Source organism: Dermacentor albipictus, chromosome 7 (genome assembly GCF_038994185.2).
Source record: "Dermacentor albipictus isolate Rhodes 1998 colony chromosome 7, USDA_Dalb.pri_finalv2, whole genome shotgun sequence".
Lineage (NCBI taxonomy): Eukaryota > Metazoa > Arthropoda > Arachnida > Ixodida > Ixodidae > Dermacentor > Dermacentor albipictus.
The window spans coordinates 37,394,181-37,413,757 of NC_091827.1; the positions used below are offsets into that span (position 1 = coordinate 37,394,181).

The window sequence follows — 19,577 nt, forward strand, 5'->3', positions numbered from 1 at the left end:
TCACCACAGTTTTATATTGTTAGACAGGAAAGCATGCCAACATCGTGAAGGTGGTTTTGGTATTGTGTTTTGTATCGTGGCATCACGCAAGCAACTGCCGGCCCAATCATCATGAAAAGAAAAACGCGTGTTAGAATAAGGCAAATACTATAACCAGACTTTGTGAGCTAAGGTTATTGCTTGAAAATCTTAAAGAGCCGACAGAAAATAGCCATTTTAGACGGGAGATGACGTGTATTCCACGCATACACTGTCCTATGAACTTCGCCGATACAGACGATGCCGCTAAAGAGGTCTCTAATGTCGGTCACCACAGAGGTTCGAATTATCCGGCAAACGTAAATTTTGGATTGAAATAACGAAAGTTAGGGCTCATATATATGCAAGGCTGCCGGCCGGGTCTTCCGGCCGGAATCGAGTTAACCGCAAAATCGAAATTACCGGAATCGAATTAGCGGAAGGCTACTGTACAAATTGAATATAGCACGCGGAGCCCTGTGAAACGTTTCACACAATACAACCTTCAAAGTAGGAGAGAAAGGCTGGGCCCTCTAATTTCACCTCATGTACGGTAGTTACGGAACGCACTTGTGCTCTACCAGAAATGCAGCATTAACGTGTTGAGGTGAGAAGATAGTGGTGACCTAGTTGGTAGGTCAACATTGTGTCAACAGCGCACTGGTCGATACACAGATGAACACAAAAGGAGGAAACACGAACGCCAATTTTATTGCTGCGCTAGAATTAGGCGTCGAAGTTCATGCTTGGATACAACGCATGCGCAGGCGAAATAAAGGAGGTGGGGAGGAGTGGCCGGTAAGGTCAAAGGGCCACATCAAAGGGATAAGATTTTGAGGTCCACAATGCAAACCACAAAACATATCTTTAAAAAAACATGAAATGAAAGAAACAAATGTTACATAATGCTCAACCTTACGGCAACCAGATGCGTAAGAATCGACGTTCAATGATCAATCAACGATCAGGCGGTCAGCGTTCGTGTTTGTCTACGTCTGTGTTTTGTCGGTGTGTCCAAAAGTGCGATACGTTTAGAACAATAGTGGCAGTAGCAATGCCGGTCCTTGCGCGGAGCCATGACGTTACCATATGTAGGAAACATACGGCGGCATGGCTTGGTAGAAATAATAAGTAGATGACTTTGGTAACTCGAGGTTCTCTCACAAACGCATTCATTCATTCATTCATTCATTCATTCATTCATTCATTCATTCATTCATTCATTCATTCATTCATTCATTCATTCATTCATTTGTGCTTAACGTTATATAGCTACATGAGCTCTTGTCAGGGTGACAGATTAAGCGAGCAGGTGTTAATGACTGCCCACTTACATCTGAGTGCTCTCGCGTCTTCAGAATCGTATCCCAACTGAGTGCGGCTTCCGTTGTGGGCAGTCGAGCCCATGACCTTGCTTTCAGAAGCCGAACAGAATAACCAATGAGACACCTTGACTGCTTGATCCAGAAAGAATAAATCTTTCGCATTGCAAGCGCGGAGTTTTCTTTAGAGACGTCCCTCCTCTCGTTTATGTGTGAATAGATTAACAGCAGCTAAAGCATTGTTATCTTTTTCTTTTTTTTTGCTATTCATACCCAAGTCCCGACATCCCCAACCGGGCTTTTAGAAAATTTTATTCGTAAAGCGACCACGAATCTAGAGAATACATTTTCATGTGAAGTTGGTCTGGATAAGCAGCCGAAATGGGATGATTTTACCGTCTGCCATCGATTGCTACGAGCTGGGCGATTTGAATCAATGATATATGTAGATAGTCTATGCATATATGGTGCTCTTTTATACGCATGCACAAACATGTATTGTTTTAACAGACAGTGCGTGTGTTTGCATAGTGTTTGTTTTCTGATAAAGTCGGACTGATCAGACCAATCAGACAGAAGGTGTTTATCACATACTATTTTCCCACGTATCCTCCTGCTCCTCTATTTAGCTTGCGCGAACCTTCCCTCTTTTCCTCTCATTTAGCCTCCTTTTTTATCTCTCCTTCTATCAGAGCAGCTATATACTTTAAACAAATGTTATTCATAAAGACAGCGACGAATGCTCTGAAATCTTTATTAAGTTATTCATCGGCACTTTTATCCATTTCCATACGCTCCTGAGTAAGTGAAATGCACGTCCAACCGCTTCTACCAAGCTTAGATAACATGAGTGAAATCACCTTTTTCCGCCTTAAAAAATGTTTCTATTGTCTTAACTACGCTTTGTTCCATGTCTTCTTCTATGTCAAAGCAACTTTCACTTTTTTTTTTCTTTCCCAGCAACATCGCAACGGTCCCCTTGTCCATTCCACAGTCTAAGTGGCGCACTCTCCGAGTTCTTAATGCACGTCATAGTAAAAAAAAAAGAAACCTTGCTTTGGCACGCAACGAGGCGTAGTTAAGACATTTGAGGTAATTTTTGAGAAGGCGACGAAAGATGGCGGCTTCACTCGCATTATCTAGGCTATGTAGAAACGGTGGGACGCGTCCCTTTCAGTTACTGGGAAACGCGTAGAAATGGATAAGATTGTTGGCGAATACAGCTTTCAGAGCCTCAGCCTCAGCCTTTGTTGAACGACCCTCGTAGGTAGAATTTCAGCGGGCAGCTTTGTCTTCGTAAAGACTTGCTTTTCTTCGTCTGAACTTTACGCGCACCGAGAGATGACGTTACCCTGTCTGTTTCTCGTTCGTCGACATCCAGCGGATTGCCTATAGACAGCGCGCACGGGTAAAAATTGAGAAACGAAAAAGAAAGAACGTTAGCGCAAGTGCATAGGGGGAAGGGGGCCGTCTTCCCAGATATGTATTCGTGCTGCGTCTTTCCACAGACTGCATGAGTGACTTTCTGTATGGGCGTGGCTCCGACTTGCCGCCACAGGACGCGGTCGCAGTCAATTACCCGGTGGTCTCGTTCTCGTTCTCATATCTCGTTCTCATTGCCGAGTCGCCTCTCGAGTAGCGGCCGGCCTCTCGGCTAGCAATATCATCCTTATCGAATGCGCCGCCTTTATTGCGTCCCAAGGGCCTAATTAGGAAGTTCGCATACGCGGTGAAAATTCAGGTCACATTCTATAAGACGATACGAACGGTTGAATATCCCCGCCGAGAGTAACTTGCAGCCTCAGCATCGTAGTTTCAACGTATATATATTGCCTGCTTCATTCATCTCCTTTCATACCAAAACCCGAAACCTAAAACTACTCCTATCGACTTTCGTATTCGGCTTGTCAAGCAAAGTTCTTATTGGACCCACTCCTGTTGCACTGTATCGTTGGTAGCAAGTTTCGAAGCGTTTGCCTTTGCTCATTTCCCGGCTTTGCCAAAAAGAAAAAAAGAAACGTTAAGTTTGGCACGTGCCCTCTCGGTGTTTCCTTATGATTCGGAATTGCGTAATATTAAAGCAGTGTGGCAGCCGAGGCGCTTTTATCACGCGCATTCGTTTCCAAACTTCGTTTCTGTTTTTGTTTATATCTTTTTATACACTGCAATATCCCGGCTGCGCATCGGAAAACGGAAACGAGTGGAAATTAGAAAGAAAAATAAGGCAGCAGGCTTGAATTAGTTATGATCTGGTCCTTGCTAGTCTCGCCGTTTAATTTTTTTAGTAAATCCTAATTATCAAATAATTGTTCTTTAGCACCGGTGGCCTATGCCTGTTACGAAATCGACTTTATGCCCCATGATGGCGTAAGTAGGGACTAGGCACCACTGAGGTAACTATACACAGAGCTCTAACAGCCGATGTCATAGGAGCATTTCATCAATACATCTAGTCGTACTTTGCCTCTGGCCGCGAGTTTAATCTATCTATCTATCTATCTATCTATCTATCTATCTATCTATCTATCTATCTATCTATCTATCTATCTATCTATCTATCTATCTATCTATCTATCTATCTATCTATCTATCTATCTATCTATCTATCTATCTATCTATCTATCTATCTATCTATCTATCTATCTATCTATCTATCTATCTATCTATCTATCTATCTATCTATCTATCTATCTATCTATCTATCTATCTATCTATCTATCTATCTATCTATCTATCTATCTATCTATCTATCTATCTATCTATCTATCTATCTATCTATCTATCTATCTATCTATCTATCTATCTATCTATCTATCTATCTATCTATCTATCTATCTATCTATCTATCTATCTATCTATCTATCTATCTATCTATCTATCTATCTATCTATCTATCTATCTATCTATCTATCTATCTATCTATCTATCTATCTATCTATCTATCTATCTATCTATCTATCTATCTATCTATCTAGTGTCTCACTTTGTGACAATGTGTGTTTTGAATTTCTCGCACGATCGCAGGTGGCAGGAATCTTTCTTTAATTTTGTATGAGCGCTAAGGTGTATTCGAAATTGAATAGACAAAAAACGCAAGAAGATAAGAAAGCTAATTTCTTTCTAACGTTAATGAAAATCCACAGACACATAAATAACGTGGAGGGGCACACTTTGCACATTGTACTTCGCAGTCTGGCCAATCAAATCATCGTCAAGCCACGCGGCGTCTTCTCTGTCTTTTTTTCGTAAGTTGAGTGGCATCGGCTTCCCTCACGAAACTTTAAAGCTCTCTCGCTTGCCCCATCTAAAATGGCTCATCCATTTTCTCGCATCTTCCAGCTGGCACCATCTCACCCGCCTGACCTTTCTCACTTGTCGTTGTGGGGCTTTAATTCTCTATTTTCTTTTATTTCCAGCAGACCTGCTGTTTCTACGATACATTCAATGGTTCACCGACATTTATTTCCTTTTATCTTTTGGTCACATAGCTGCCGCCTCTTTGTGAAAATTTGTTACAGAGAAAAAGTGGCCATTACACCCCAAGTTCAGCCATGTGTCCTAGAATAAAAGAATTTCCCAACTGCCTCTTTTCTCGCGTTAAAAATTACAGATTGATGGGCAGTGTACGCTTTGTCGGCGCCAGTGAGCGAACGTCTTCACTCGGTCGATATCACACGGTCAATAAGTAACTGCTGTTACCCATAGGAATTGTATATCGCGAGATGTACCCTAGGCCAGAATAGAGAGCTATAGTACCAGCCCTGTGTTGGTTTTGAAAGATGAAAACACTTTTGTTTTTCCTATGTGCAGATGTTATGGTTTTTTCCCTGCTTCGAAATGGCGGTCAATGTTACGTCGCTGCGTCGAACTCAAAAGACGAAAACAGCCGCGAAAAGCGACGCCCATGATCACTATCGCCTCCGAGACCGGCAGGCGCTCGCTGCCTCAGCGCGCTACGCCCGATATCCGAGGCCATGTGTTCAGCAAAGTGTTTTGCTCCACCGAGGCTAGAGGGAACCTGTGCGCTCCGCCGAGAGCTTCGCCTGGCACTGGCTAGAAGCGGCAGGTGGCGCTCTAGTTTGTATTAGAGCCCCTTAAACTTCGTAAAGTAGCGACACTCTCCTCCTCCGCCTTCACTCCTCCTCGTTTCTCCTCTCTCTAACTTGTTGGCGGCTTCGACTCTGCCAACAAGTGCGTACTTTGCACGGCGGCGCACGGTCGCGCACGCCGTGTCTTGAAAAGGATCTGCAGATGGCTCATACCTTTGTGCGCGTTGTGTTCTCGCGGCTCTTCCTCTGAAACGATAGGCCGCACGAAGATCACTTCGCTCGCTGCTGCTGCCGCGCTTACTCACACCTGCGTTTTCAAAGGGAGTGTCCGCACTCATCGAGTGTGATGTGTTCATGTTTGCTTGTGTGCGCTGGCGCCGTGCTTGTTATTTCATTTATTAAGCGAATATGTCCGAGTTTATACGGCCGATAAATCTACTATCCTTACTTTGTGTAGCGGTCTACTAATTTGCCATAGCAATCGATGTTTCGTCTTTCGGGCGAAAGTGCGACTTTTTTTTATTCAGAGGCTGCTATTTACACCACATTTTATGTAGTGTATCCTATTTAGCATATGTCACCAGTATATATAATCTTTCATGCGTATCTATTTGCCATTTTAAGGCCTGACTATTTTTCATCTCTATAATTGTGCTTGAATTGGAAGCTCTATTCTTTGCGTTATGTTCCTTCCTTGCTGTATTCCAGCTAGCAGTGGACCTTATCTTATTATAGAATGAATGAATGAATGAATGAATGAATGAATGAATGAATGAATGAATGAATGAATGAATGAATGAATGAATGAATGAATGAATCTTGAAACGCGTGAATTGTCCAGGGCTTCGGATTTTTTTTTCTCTCTCTCTTCTCTTCTGCTGTACGGGATGGTATTAAGCATAATCTGTTTTGTGCTTGTGGGGAAAAGCGAACAGCAGTAATTGAATCCCGTTCAATTTCCAAATTCCTTTCTCTCTCTCTTTTGGCGCAGCCGACGACCCCGTGGAGGAGGTGGAGGTGGCGGCGGTGCGGTGCCAGCCCGAGCGCATCGAGGACCTCTGCAGGGCCACCAAGTTCTCGCGACAGGAGCTCAAGTTCATGTACCAGGGATTCAAGCAGGTGGGCGCGCGACACTTTTCTCGCCACTGCAAACGTAGGTAGAGCAGAAGTGTCCGACAAGATGATTTTGCCGTTTCCGTTAAGATTATTTGATATAGCACTGTAAGGATCTAATCAAATTAAATCAAATCGAAACTTTTTTCCTTCCACAAGTCTGTTCTTTCGTGGAGGACGAGTGCTCGAAAAAAAAGTAGATCTACCCAATTGAGAAGCTTCGAGACGCCGTTTACATGGCATGCAGTAAGAGCGTGGAAATACTTGCAAAAATATTTGCGCACATTGTATAATGATAAACACTCACGTATTCGTGACAGTAAATTCTTTGTTCCTTTATATAACTATAACAATGAAAAAATTCAAAACTCGGCAGTAGAATTTTACATAATGCGCACTTAATCACATCGAAAAAATTCATCAATCCCTCGCGACAAAAAGAAAGCGTAAATTTCACAGTTCTCAGTTGTTTCTAAATTGACTCCGTATTGTTGAAGTTCGTTTAACAGTTTTGGAAGCGTATGACGAAGCATTTGTTTTGTTAGCATAGGGCATGTAAAGGGTATTTTCCAAATATCATTACTGCGTGAATTACAAGACCTTGTGAGTGTTGTCAACGTTGAAAACGTACGTAGAAGCCTGTCTGAATCGCATTTGTACTTTCTGGCTAGATTTAATAGATACAAGTTAAGCACAGACACTAGACTGCATTTTTAGCATGAATTTTGTGTGCGCAGTATTTTTCAACGCGCACAATGTGACGAAGCGTTTCGTTCTGTAATATAAGCAGCTGGTTCAGGTTTGTTAACGTTGTTGCGCCCCAGACTGGACTGCAATAATTTAAACGGGCAAAAGAGTGCGTTACAAATATGAAAGTAGGCAGTTGCTTGTAAGTGGAAGTTGAATTTTGCCAGAATTCCTACTGCCTTTGCTATCTGCCTAGCAACATGGCTAAAGTTAACATCATCTCGACAAGATTAGCGGGATCAGCAAACGCTGACAATAATTTCGCATCCCGCTGACCGTTGGTCAGCGGGATGCGAAATTGTGAATATTGTGATGTGAAATTGTGAAAATTGTGAAATTGTGATGCGAAAAAATTAGCGCTTAACAGCATGCAAATTTTGTTTATTTCATCTAAATATTATTTTTATTTATTAACCCTTAGAGGTTTCGGCATTTTGGATTCTTGGTGTGTCACGTGCCAAACCTACGATATGATTGGGAGGCACGCCGTAGAGGGGGAGGGGGTGACTCCGGAATAATTTTGACCACCTGGGGGCCCTCTAACGTGCACCCTGGGCACGTTACACGGGTGTTTTTGCATTTCGCCCCCAAAAAGAATGCAGGCGCCGCGGCTGGGATGCCATCCCGCGACCTTGAGCGAAACGCCGAAGCCACTATGTCACCACGGTGGGTCCCTTACGGGTTCAGTAAAAGATTTAAGGGCGTAACTTACCGACAGGAAAATACAAGGGGAAATGAAGAGGCGAAGTAACTGAAACGAGTGTTTGTCTATATGGCCGAGCGAATAAAAAAAATAACAGACGAAATAGAATAAGATCGTGGTATGCCGAATGCGCAGGGTTTATTTAGTCCTGGCTATTTGCACTCTGCAGCTCTCTAATCTTGATTGAATAGACAATTGTGTTTCTCGCCCCCCCCTCCTCTCCCCCTTTTCATTTGGCCAGTGTGCACGCATTTGAAACGGATGGTCCGGTCTTCACAAGCTGTGGAAAACGTGTGCGATAATGTAGACGAAATGAGTGCTTCAACGTGTAAGCCAACATCTGTCTGTCAGTGTTGACTACTCGCACTTGTCTTGGCGGCTACAGGCCATTACGCCAGTTAACGCCTGTAACAATAGAGTTATTCCTCGCTGTGTACCCATTAGCATCGCCTTAAACGCGGAATTAAAGAAGCGAACTAGACGCATGCACAAAGACAAAAAGTGCACAGGACAATGCTGATGGGCCAGCCTACTCGCCACCTACTTAAGCAGCATCCATCCAGACCAGTGGGTCGCAAATGGAACGTTCCCGAACTCCGCGTTCGCGATCGAGGCTTGCCTCGTTCCGCTAAAGCGCAACTACTCAAGCTAATGGCTTGGCTGTGTGAACGTGTGCGAGAGAGAGAGAGAGAGAGAGAGAAAGAGAAAGGCAAAGGGAAGACAGGGAGGTTAACCAGAGATTATCTCCGGTTGGCTACCCTGTACTGGAGGAGGGGCAAGAGGATGCAATAGGTGAGAGAGAGAAGGATAAAAAAAGAAAAGAAAAACCTAAACACACACACGCACGTACACACGAACTGTTTCTGTGGACCCTGTCACGCAACCCGCAAAGGCGTTCCTAGTCTTACGCAGTGTCACCGTGCAGTCCTGCGTCCCGCACTGTACAGTCACAATTTGTCAGAGAGTCCCGTGTTTTTCAAGTATCAAGTATCGTTTATGTACGGACAAGGACGTGCGGCCAATTCGTCGCGCATACGTCTTGCGGTTGCGTGCGAGGCGCTTCAGCACCTGACACTGGAGTGCCCCGCTTTCAGTGCGCAGCGCTTGTTGTTAGTGAGAAGCTGTCACGTCCTCAGCCGGCGGTGTACGACACTAGACGAATCTTTGTGCCCCGGTGGTTGGGCGTCTCGACACGATCATGGCTCATCGCGCGCTCTCCTCACTTTTCTAGAATTAACTAACTTGGGTTCACGTTTATAAATCGAGCACTATTTCTTCGGTTTAACCTTCTTTAGTAGCGTCACTTGCAGTGATCTGCCCTACTTTGTGTGACCTGTAACGGTGTGCTCTACTTCATTCTTTGGAATTTGTCATCTTTCTTTTCTTTCCTCTTTCCTCCCCTCCTTCCTATCTTCCATTTTTATGTTTTTCTCTCTCTTCCTCCTTTCGGAGGAGTAGGCAAGCGTTGTGTCCCTTCGGGTGGCAGTTGCCAGCCTGCCTCCTCGCTTTCCCTTTTCTCTAGAATATATATGTTTTCAAAACGAACAACAACAACAATAATAATAATAATAATAATAATAATAATAATAATGTGTAACAACTCACCCAGCGCTTAGCCTTATTGCATTACCATTGTCGGGTCAGTGTGAGGGCGAGATGTAATATGAGACCACGACAACAAATATGAAATGAGGCAGGTAGTATAAATTCATAAAACACTCAACACAAATGCCTGAAGATGCTATCTAGGTATTCTTTAGGGAAGAAAAGAAGAAAAAAAATACATGCGGTGACTACGTGAAATAAACTTTTTCACCGGTATTTCGCAGTCTGTTTTGGAAGCAATTTCGTGTCGTTGAGCTATCTGTTTACCTTCATCAGCGTGTCTTTGGTCTTCGAAGTGCTTCCTGCGGGCTGCAGGATTCAGAGTTCCTAATTAATCGAAACCTCAACCCTTATGTGCTGCCCCTTATTTGATGCCCCTTTCATGATGCTCTCATTCGATGCCCCTCATGGGATTCCCGGCGTTTGATGCCAGTACTATGAAATGTAATGTGGTTCTTTCCTGAACATTGCCTATCTTCTTCTTTTTTTAAATTTTTCAATGACTGTCTCTCTCCTTTGGCGGTGCAGGTCTGTCCCACTGGCGTGGTACATGAGAACACCTTCAAGGAAATCTACGCACAGTTCTTCCCACACGGAGGTAATGTGTTCCTTGTTAGAAGTGTGAGCAGTAACAGGAACATTGTCTCGTCAGCTAGTGAACAGCGACGAACAAACTCAGAGGCGAAAGGAGACAAATGGATTAGCAGGCGCAAACATTAGACGGGACGAAAGAAGGCAGACGCAAGACAAGCGCTACCTGGGTCTGCCTTTTCTGTCCTATGTAAGGTTTGTGTAAGCATGAACCAACTAGCGAAGCGAAAAATGTTTTCTTACGAGAACTGTAGCCGGTGTCAACAAGCGAAAGGCAGGGCACTAAAAAGGATAATGCAGTAGCAGTTGTTCATTAAAAAAAAGCGACTAACGCCCTTGCGTCGACTCTCATATGCAACTTACGCTGCTGAAACAGTCTAGCCTTATTATGTGCGAAACATGTGTCATTGGAGATCGCCGATCGGTCGGAGGGCGGTTGGGAATAACGAGAGCGTGGAATGTTGTTCTTTGAACCTGTTGGACGCATTTTAAAAACTTGTCGCATAAGGGCTTGTTGTTCGGAAAAGCCGTAGGAGAGATTCAACCGTTTACACGCACTTCTGTTTGGCGCTTTCCTATGCGTAAGAAGGCACTAGCTACCGCTTACCGCTTTCTATGCTTCACGTATTAAGGCAAACGTACGAACCTTCTTTTGCCGAAGGATCGGCCTGCGAATATTAGCTGACTACATATGGTATACTATCGTTCAACAGTTCCAGCTCATGGCAGATATTAGACCGCCAAATCTCTAGAGGAAGGTGTTTTAAAAGCGAATTATGGGTAAACGTTTACCTAGTCACTTTGCTGTACTTATGCAAATAATTACCTTCTCTTACTCTATCACCTCGGTCATCCCCCTCTCTCTTCCTTTTCTCCCTGCTGCTGACCGCCGTTCAACTATCAGCTGACTAGACTGTTTCATGCTGTCAGCAGTAGTTTTCTTCCCTTCCTTTAGTTTTATTAGTTGTTTATCATAGAAAACAAAGAATTACTTAGTGCTACTAGTGCGCGTTGTCCGGATCAACGTGGCTTGGGCTTTACGCGTTGCACCCAACTTACCATGAGAATCGCACAAAAAGCAAGAGATTCACGTCGGGCATCGGTCTTTTCTTTTTCTCTCGCAGATGTTAGCCAGTATGCGCATTACTTGTTCCAGGCGTTCGACCGGGACCACAACGGGACAATAACCTTCCAGGTGAGTGACCTGGCAACTTGTTTTGCTGTACATTGTTTGCTGCCTGAAATCGCGAATATCGTGTTCTCGGTCAGTTTCGTTGTCTATCGTATTCACTTATTAGCCAATAAAATGCGTAACTCGTTGGATAAGCCAACGATTACTCGCAAGTAGTTAAGAACACTGTTTATTCAAGGAGGTGAAGAGCAGCATGCAGTGTGCTGGCATGCCACGAATGGGGTACAGTGCCTTCCGACTAACACAGCGTGTTTGACACCTTGTCTTTAGCCTTCCTTCGGTCTAAACTTGAGAAATCACTGCGGTAGCCTTCGGCACCAATGATACGCTGTGGAAGCAAACAAGGGTACTATGTCTCGCAGAATCCACTTGAACTTCGCATCCTGCCTACGGCTTGGGTGCTGTCTCGTTGTCACTGCTGTTCTGGTTGACCGAAAGAACAGTCTATCATGGGCTTAATACAGCCTGGCCGCCCCAAGGCCAGCATTACGCTGATTCTGTACAGAGGCGCAGCAAAAGAAGAAATAAAAGCAACGAACAAACAACCTAGCCACCAACCTAGCCATACCTTATCTAACATGGTGTTCACTCATTATCATCATCATCACCAGCCTGGTTACGCCCACTGCAGGGCGAAGGCCTCTCCCATATTTCTCCAACTACCCCGGTCATGTACTAATTGTGGCCGTGTTGTCCCTGAAAACTTCTTAATCTCAACCGCGCACGTAACTTTCTGCCGCCCCCTGCTACGCTTCCCTTCCCTTGGGATCCAGTCCGTAACCATTGATGACCATCGGTTATCTTCCCTCCTCATTACGTGCCCTGCCCATGCCCATTTCTTTTTCTTGATTTCAACCAAGATATCATTAACTCGCGTTTGTTCCCTCACCCAATCTGCTCTTTCCTTATCCCTTAACGTTAGACCTACCATTCTTCTTTCCATAGCTCGTTGCGTCGTCCTCAATTTAAGTAGAAACCTTTTCGTAAGCCTCCAGGTTTCTGCCCCGTACGTGAGTACTGGTAAGACAGAGCTGTTATACAGTTTTTTCTTGAAGGATAATGGCAACCTGCTGTTCATGATCTGAGAATACCTGCCAAACGTACCCCAGCCCATTCTTATTGTTCTGATTATTTCCGTCTCATGATCCGGATTCGCAATCACTACCTGTCCTAAGTAGATGCATTCCCTTACCACTTCCAGTGCCTCGCTACCTATCGTAAGCTGCTGTTCTCTTCCGAGACTGTTAAACATTACATTTGTGTTCTGCGGAGTCTTCGCTATTACACCGGGAATCGGGTGGGACAAGGGCAAAACAACGAGGAATGAGAGAAGAGAAGCGCTAACATTTAAGATCACGCATAACGATGCTAAACCGATTCGTCACGTAACTCATTTGACGCTGATGCTTTTGCCTTTCGTTCCTCGGACTGCTCCTTCTGAGCGCGATAGGCATGTGCATAAAGTAGCACTGGAACATTATCCACCGCAATCATCTTAACCTTTAAATTACTGAAGTGTTTCGCATTTGTCACCTTCAAGATGACAGTGCAAGTCAACCGTTGATTGCCACTAGCAAGGGAAGAAATAGGATATATCTCGTGTCTATCCTAACCCTAATCTTTATGGCATTTGGCCGTGTGAACGCCACGCACGTTGTTCTGCCGAGGTTTGACATCGCAGCCGGAATCAAAGTGACACCGCGTCGAACAGCCTCCACTACTATAAACTGCCTCCACGGCTAGTTCGCCGTGCGGCTATTTACGCGCTCCGCGCAGAGATGCCGAGTACAGCTGCACGTAATCACGGTTTCACCGGCAGTGGGTTCACAATATACATCGCAAGGGCCCGTGTCAAGAAATATTTTTTTTTGCTTTGCACTTCTTTTTTAAGTTCATAGCTTTTTTTGCTGCCGTGTCTGTTTTTATTCAGCCAAGTCGCGGATAAAAGGGGCCTAAATTTTTGTTGATATTTTTTTTCGATTAAGTTCAGTTGGAAGCCACCGCAATGTCTTGTTTTTTTCTTGGTTTTGTCATCGGCGATGTTTCTTCGTGTTACTACACTAACTCGCCCAGCTGCCCGTACTTTTGCTTTTAGCGGGTCTAATAAAAATCCTGTATCGGGCCAAAGTAACCTAATGTGACCCAGTGTGTCCCAACATGGGCGTACATTTGTCTGTCAGCTCCAGTTATTAGGTTGTCACATTTAGACGAGTTTCGACCACTGATTCTAAAGAAAGGCGCGTGAAACGAAGGACAATGCAAAATATGGAAGCCAGGACACAGCGCACGCATGCTGGTCTTCCAGCTTGAGTCTGTCCTTCGTTCTGCGCAACTTGTCCGGGACGCAACTTTCCCAGCGTACTACGCTTGTCAAAGGGTGAGTGGGCGTCGTTTGGGTGGGCGCAGGACTTCGTGGTGGGCCTGTCGGCGCTTTCGCGTGGAGCGCCCGTGGACAAGCTGCGGTGGGCGTTCCAGCTGTACGACCTGAACGGCGACGGCATCATCTCGCGCGACGAGATGACGGACATCATCGTCTCCATCCACAGCCTGGTGGGCGCCCCCCACCACGCCCACCCCTCGTCAAGCACGGGGGGCGGGGCCTCCTCTGCGGGGGCAGGAAGCGGAGGGCCAGACGATGACGATCCGGACTCCGTCAGGGACCACGCCAACAGGGTCTTCCAGGTAAGCGATCGAGACGGGCGTGGCATCTATAGCTTGCCAGTTATAGTAACTGCCCCTAGACTGCAGTACCATTTGGTTCAGAGGAGACAAATACAAAGCTTTTTGAAGTGTACCCTGAGTGGCAACTACGTCCTTGCTAATGTAACGATTCTATTTAATTTCTTTTTCTTCTCGTTTCTCATACAAAAAAAAATGTTGCGTCTCCTGTAAAGGGTGCACCACTGCAAATATAGTAATTATACGGCAGAGCAAACTTTACGTACTGTGTAGAAAACCGCATATTTAGCATGTTCTTTTTTGCGTTAGATATGCATTTAAAATTTCCTAGCATTTGCATTTCTAGTCGTAACGTAGATCGAGAGAGTATCACATGATGGAGTGCTGACCATAGCTCGCTGTAGCGCTGGTGACTGATGTCAACGCAACTGACGCATTGCTAGAGGTTGGCACTTTAACAAATCAACCAGTTTGGGTAATGCCGCCACAGGTCATATGACTTAAAGAAATGTAATTAGCTTTATAAAATCGTAAAGACCAACGACTTGTGTATGCGGTGATGATAGGTTAGCTACATTTGAGTTCCGGAGGATTAAGCTGTCAAGGAAGCAACGAGAGAATGTGTACTTGGCAACTGTGTTCCAACGTATTATAGTGCATTAGACAAAACGTCTTGGAGATTATTTGCCCATAATGTTATACTTAATATTGCTCATAGTTATAGTTTCAAACACTATTTACGCAGAGACCACTGTATCCACGAGAGACGATGGAAGACAGGCGGAGTTCGGATGTGTAGCCTGTCGCGTTCGAGGTAGAATTGGTTCCCTTCCCCTTCGACTTCACTGTTGCAATAGTTGCCCAATCAAAAACACTGAGTTATAAAGGAAATGTCAGCCATCCGAACGCTCACTGGGGAGTGCCGAATATATCAGATTAAAATAGAAATGTCAACCTGATGAGTGTACGAAAGGACAAAACGAATTTTTCCTGTCAGTTACAGTAACTCTAACCGCCGTTTGCTCCATACCCACATGTTGCAATCGCTAGTCGCCTAATGTTTGCTCACCCCCACTGATGAACTTTGCGAAGTGATGCGACAAGACCTGACGGGTCTTATGTTTTCGCAGAAACTGGACCTGAATCAAGATGGAGTCGTGACCATCGACGAGTTCATCGAAACTTGCTTAAAGGTAAGCCTCGAAGGCAAACAAAACAGCCGGCTTGCCTCCAAGTGTAACCCTTTATCATGTTACGAATTACCTAAGCGCTCCTGGACGAAGACATTCTGTATGTTTTCTGGCTACTCACCAGCCATCAATGGTCTCTTTAACTCGTTACGGTCACACATGGCAACATGTTTTGTATATCGGTATATAGGAGCGCTGATAGTCACAGTTGATCTCTAGACACATTGATGTCCACTTACAAATAAGGCTTGTTTGGATGATGCCCCTGCTAAAAATTGAACGTATACCCAATTTCGAAGATTTCGATAGTCTGACCAGTACCTGTCCGCAGCGCCTTTGTTGTGTGAGCATTCATTCATTTATATTTCGCTCAACCGGCGCCATTGCTCTTTTCCAGGACGAGAACGTGATGAAGTCACTGGCCATCCTCGACACGGTGCTATGAGAGTGCCAGATACTGTAGGCCGTTTTTACATGGTGGAACCTGAAATGGCGGTGGGTGCGCGGGCACTTTGCGCGCGCCCCGAGCGACCAGGTCAGGGTGGCCGAAGCTGGCAACGTCACAACAACAGCAACCGACGTCGTCGACGCAGAATACTTCGCCTCAGTTCTCGTCGCAGCAAGCCGGCCGCCTGTCGGTCCCGCGTCGCAACACCTCGACGCCGCTCTGGCTCGGCGCGCCAACTACATGGCAGCGCCTCGCGTGGAGCTAGGCTTCATGCGCAAGTCCGGCGCTGCGTTCGAACATGCACGCGCTTGCTTCTTGGAGGGCACAATCATCCATGCATTGACGGGCGGAGGCTCGACAGCGAGTACGCGATCGCTCTTGCTCGAGAGGCTTACTGTGAAGACCGAACCACATGGATCGTCTCTTTGACGCGTCAGTCGGGCATTTAGAGAGGCGAGGACATGAGTGGTACAGGAGGCAGGGCAGCTATAGCATAGCGCCATACGTAGGATGCGTACTGGGAAAGCCCAATTTTAACGCTTTACTTTTTCTTTTCTTTGGATGGGCACTATTCAAGGGCTGCGGTTGAGGCCAGTTGGAGGCGTTATATCGTAGCACCAGTCGAAACATTATCGCCGTGGGGCATTTTACTGGTAAGCAACTGTTAACACTTCGTTACCAGCTGCGTATTTAACCGCGTCACCACAGTATCTAAAATGAGCAGTCGCTATTTGGGGCATTGCGAAGTATGTGGTTTGCCCTTGGTCATTAGCGCTTTGCTTTCTCCTAGAAAACAGCGGTTTGATTGGAACAGAGGGGAAAACTAGCAAGGCCGCAAATTAAACTCGGTTCGCTCAGTAGTATCCGGTAATAAACGCGCTATTTTGAGCACAGAACGAAACAGTAGCAGCGTTGTAACACTTCGTTTGACCGCTAGTTGTTAGCACATTGTTACCTCGTGTCTCCTATAGATACATTGCCGTACTACCTGGTATAAGCAGTCGTCACAACGTGATCTGTTTGTTGTGCCTCGCGTTCCACTTTGTTGCTGTTGCGTTTTGTGCAAAAAAAGAAAAACAACAACAGCGCGTTCAATGCATAAGGTATAGAAAACATTGCCTGTGGCCTCGTAATGCTACGCATGGCAACAAAAGCTCGTTCATATTGCTGTAGGCGCTGATTAAATCAAGCGGCAATGTAAGTGCCCAGTTTCTCGCGATAAGTTTGAGCAAATGCTTGAACACGTGCTTACGATACAGCGCAAAAAAGGAGGGGAAAAAAAGGAAAAAGACATCGTTCACGCTAAATTTAGCAGGCCAAAGCGCGCAGTGAGCTTTCCTTTTCGCAACGGCCACGTTACTCGTTAGATGATGGAGTACAAGAAACTTAGCTCTTTCTCTGTTAGCTCTAATTACAATGCCTTTACGAAACGATTCTCTCTCGACCGCTGTGGCAATACACGGTAAGCTCAAGCTTAACTGCAATGGCAGGGCTACCGTGGCACCGTTATTACGAGCGCCATAAATCTGTGCGTCGTAATTACAAGTACCTGGTCGTTGTGTAATAAACTTTAAACGAAGAACGGCGAGTCAAAGAAAGATGCCATTTGCGCGATATTAACGTGCCCCAGTGGATTGCTATCGACTACGAGGCACTTCGCAACCTTCGTTTTCGAAACTACTAGAACTGACGCGAGTTGGACGGTGTAAGCTTCGTTAAATGACTTTTTCCTCTACATTCGAGCTCTGAAAATTGAACTTCCATTATGTTTATCACGCCTTACTTGTGTGTCTGCCGCAACAGCCACGAGGGCTAACGCTGAAGTTCAAACTCTCCGGAGGGCTTTTCTATACGTCCAAGAACTCGAATTTACGAAGGTTTTACTTTGTGACGACCATTTATGATTAACCGGTCACAATCGTTAACGTACACGTCATTGTAATTGGCCACCCCTTGATCTTACCAAGCACTCTATCGCATACAAACTTTTGTTTGCTATAGTAGGTCCTGTATAGTTTTAAATGCGTGACTTTGCCGAAAGCGTCGTAAGACTCATCGCTAGATATCATTTCGCTTTATACTCACGGCGCTCGGAATGCTTTTTTCATGTGCAGCATGAAAGTCCGTATTGATCAAATGGGTTTAGTGAGGGGCACCTCGTCATGTGTCGCCAACAGGTTTTCATACGAGGATTACAAATCGCTACAGCCAAACGTCGATGTATTAAACTCAGATGAATCGTACTGCCTCCGCATAGCGAGCAAATTTATAACCTTTTAACGCTTCAACGGGCAAATGCAGCAAGAAAGACATTGCAGTATTGAAATAAAGAACAAAACAAAGACTGGGAATTCTCGATGTACGGAACGTTCCCCACCACCGGATTGCCGTTGAAGTTGACATTTTTTTTCACCTGGCGTGGAATATCTACGAAACCATACAAAGTACAGCAGCCCCCAATTTTAAAGATATCTAATTGATAACCGATCGGTAGCTACGCAAGTGGGAATCCGAACACACCATGTGCCGCCACATGGTAAGTAGTCCACGCAGAGAATGTCGCGTGAAATCTTTGAATTCCAGCGCAGAAATTGAGTATATTGAAAATTATAACGGCTGTGGACGCAACGCGAGCGTTCTGCCTTATATCGGCGCAGACTGTATATAGCAACCAAAATGAGACGAGCCAATCAAGAGCACTAAGACTTCATCTCCTTTACCAGTCAATTTCTACAGGGAACCCGTGATTATAGAAAAAAAAAGGTGGAACACGACCATGTAATTTGCTTGCCAAATAATCCAGTGGAGCTGCTACGCGCGGTGGGCGGTACTCGCGAACGGGGTTCTGCTTTTCTCCTTTCCAAATCAAAGCACGCAATTGGCACGTGTTCGACACTCTCAAGTCTTTCTTCATCGATTTCGATATACCGACGTCGTTTGGCTCCACTTCTATCGATCTGGCTCCACTTCTATCGATCTGGCTCCACTTCTACCGATCTGGCTCCACTTCTATCAATCTGGCTCCACTTCTATCACTTCTAGCGATCTATGATCGCTTCAAACTTATCAACTACTCGATGGGCTTTCCTGCGAGCGTCTTCTGTCGCAGCACTGGAGCCGACTCACCAGCGCGTTTATCATCGCTCCCGGCTTAACTTCTATCGCGGAAGCCTCGGGCGAGATCAGGTTGTCGTGACTTTCGAGGAGCCGTTTTAGGTTCCCGCGGAAGGGCCTCCGTCGTGCGTGTCAGGTTCTTCACTCACTCCTCGCCTCCTCTAGAGCCCAAAGAGCGTGAGATAACTTGGACAGTCTATAGATTGTCTATACATTTCTCGAACGGGACGATCTAAAACGGTCTACAAGAAGCCTACAGATTGTATATGGGCATCTTGTAAACTATCTTAAGTAGTGTTTTCGTGCTCAGTATCTTTTAAATATTTTGGCTATGTGTAAAAAAGTCTACATACCGTCTTGGGGCGACAGTCTTCAATAACTGTATATTTCATTTGGTCTATCATAGTCTCGGTAATTCCAAACAACCTGCAGAAAGAGACAAGTTGATCGAATGTGAAAGGCCATCTATAGACCTCGTCCTAGCTATAGAAAGTATATGCATATACTACCTGCAGCCAGAAGGCTTCAAGAAATGTCTAATTCCGTTGGTCTGTCATGGTCTATATACTTCGGATCTTGCACAAAGGCATTAGTTGACCAAATGTGAAAGGCCATATCTAAACTGCCCTTCTGGCTATATGAGATATATAAGAGGTCTACAGCTAAACGTCTTTAAAACCTGCATACTTTACTTGGTCTATTAGGTCTGCGTACTTCCAAACGACATGCATAAGTGCATTAGCTTACCGAAAATCAAGGGCACAAAACTACAGGTTGTCTATAGAACTTTCTATCTAGAGCTAATG

At 45.1% G+C, this 19,577-nt stretch overlaps 1 protein-coding gene across 2 annotated transcripts in view; it reads left to right on the forward strand.

Annotated features, from left to right (window-relative positions):
• LOC135905686 (A-type potassium channel modulatory protein KCNIP1-like) overlaps positions 1-18,129 on the forward strand; it is a 348,523-nt gene extending 330,394 nt beyond the window's left edge. For both annotated transcript variants that reach the window (XM_065436651.1, XM_070521905.1), the window contains exons 3-8: positions 6,381-6,508; positions 10,086-10,155; positions 11,273-11,343; positions 13,747-14,022; positions 15,150-15,212; positions 15,607-18,129. In XM_065436651.1, coding sequence (XP_065292723.1) covers positions 6,381-6,508; positions 10,086-10,155; positions 11,273-11,343; positions 13,747-14,022; positions 15,150-15,212; positions 15,607-15,654 — 656 coding nt within the window. In that variant the 3' untranslated portion in view covers positions 15,655-18,129. The remainder of the gene's footprint in view (positions 1-6,380; positions 6,509-10,085; positions 10,156-11,272; positions 11,344-13,746; positions 14,023-15,149; positions 15,213-15,606) is intronic.
• The last annotated feature ends 1,448 nt before the right edge of the window (positions 18,130-19,577 follow it).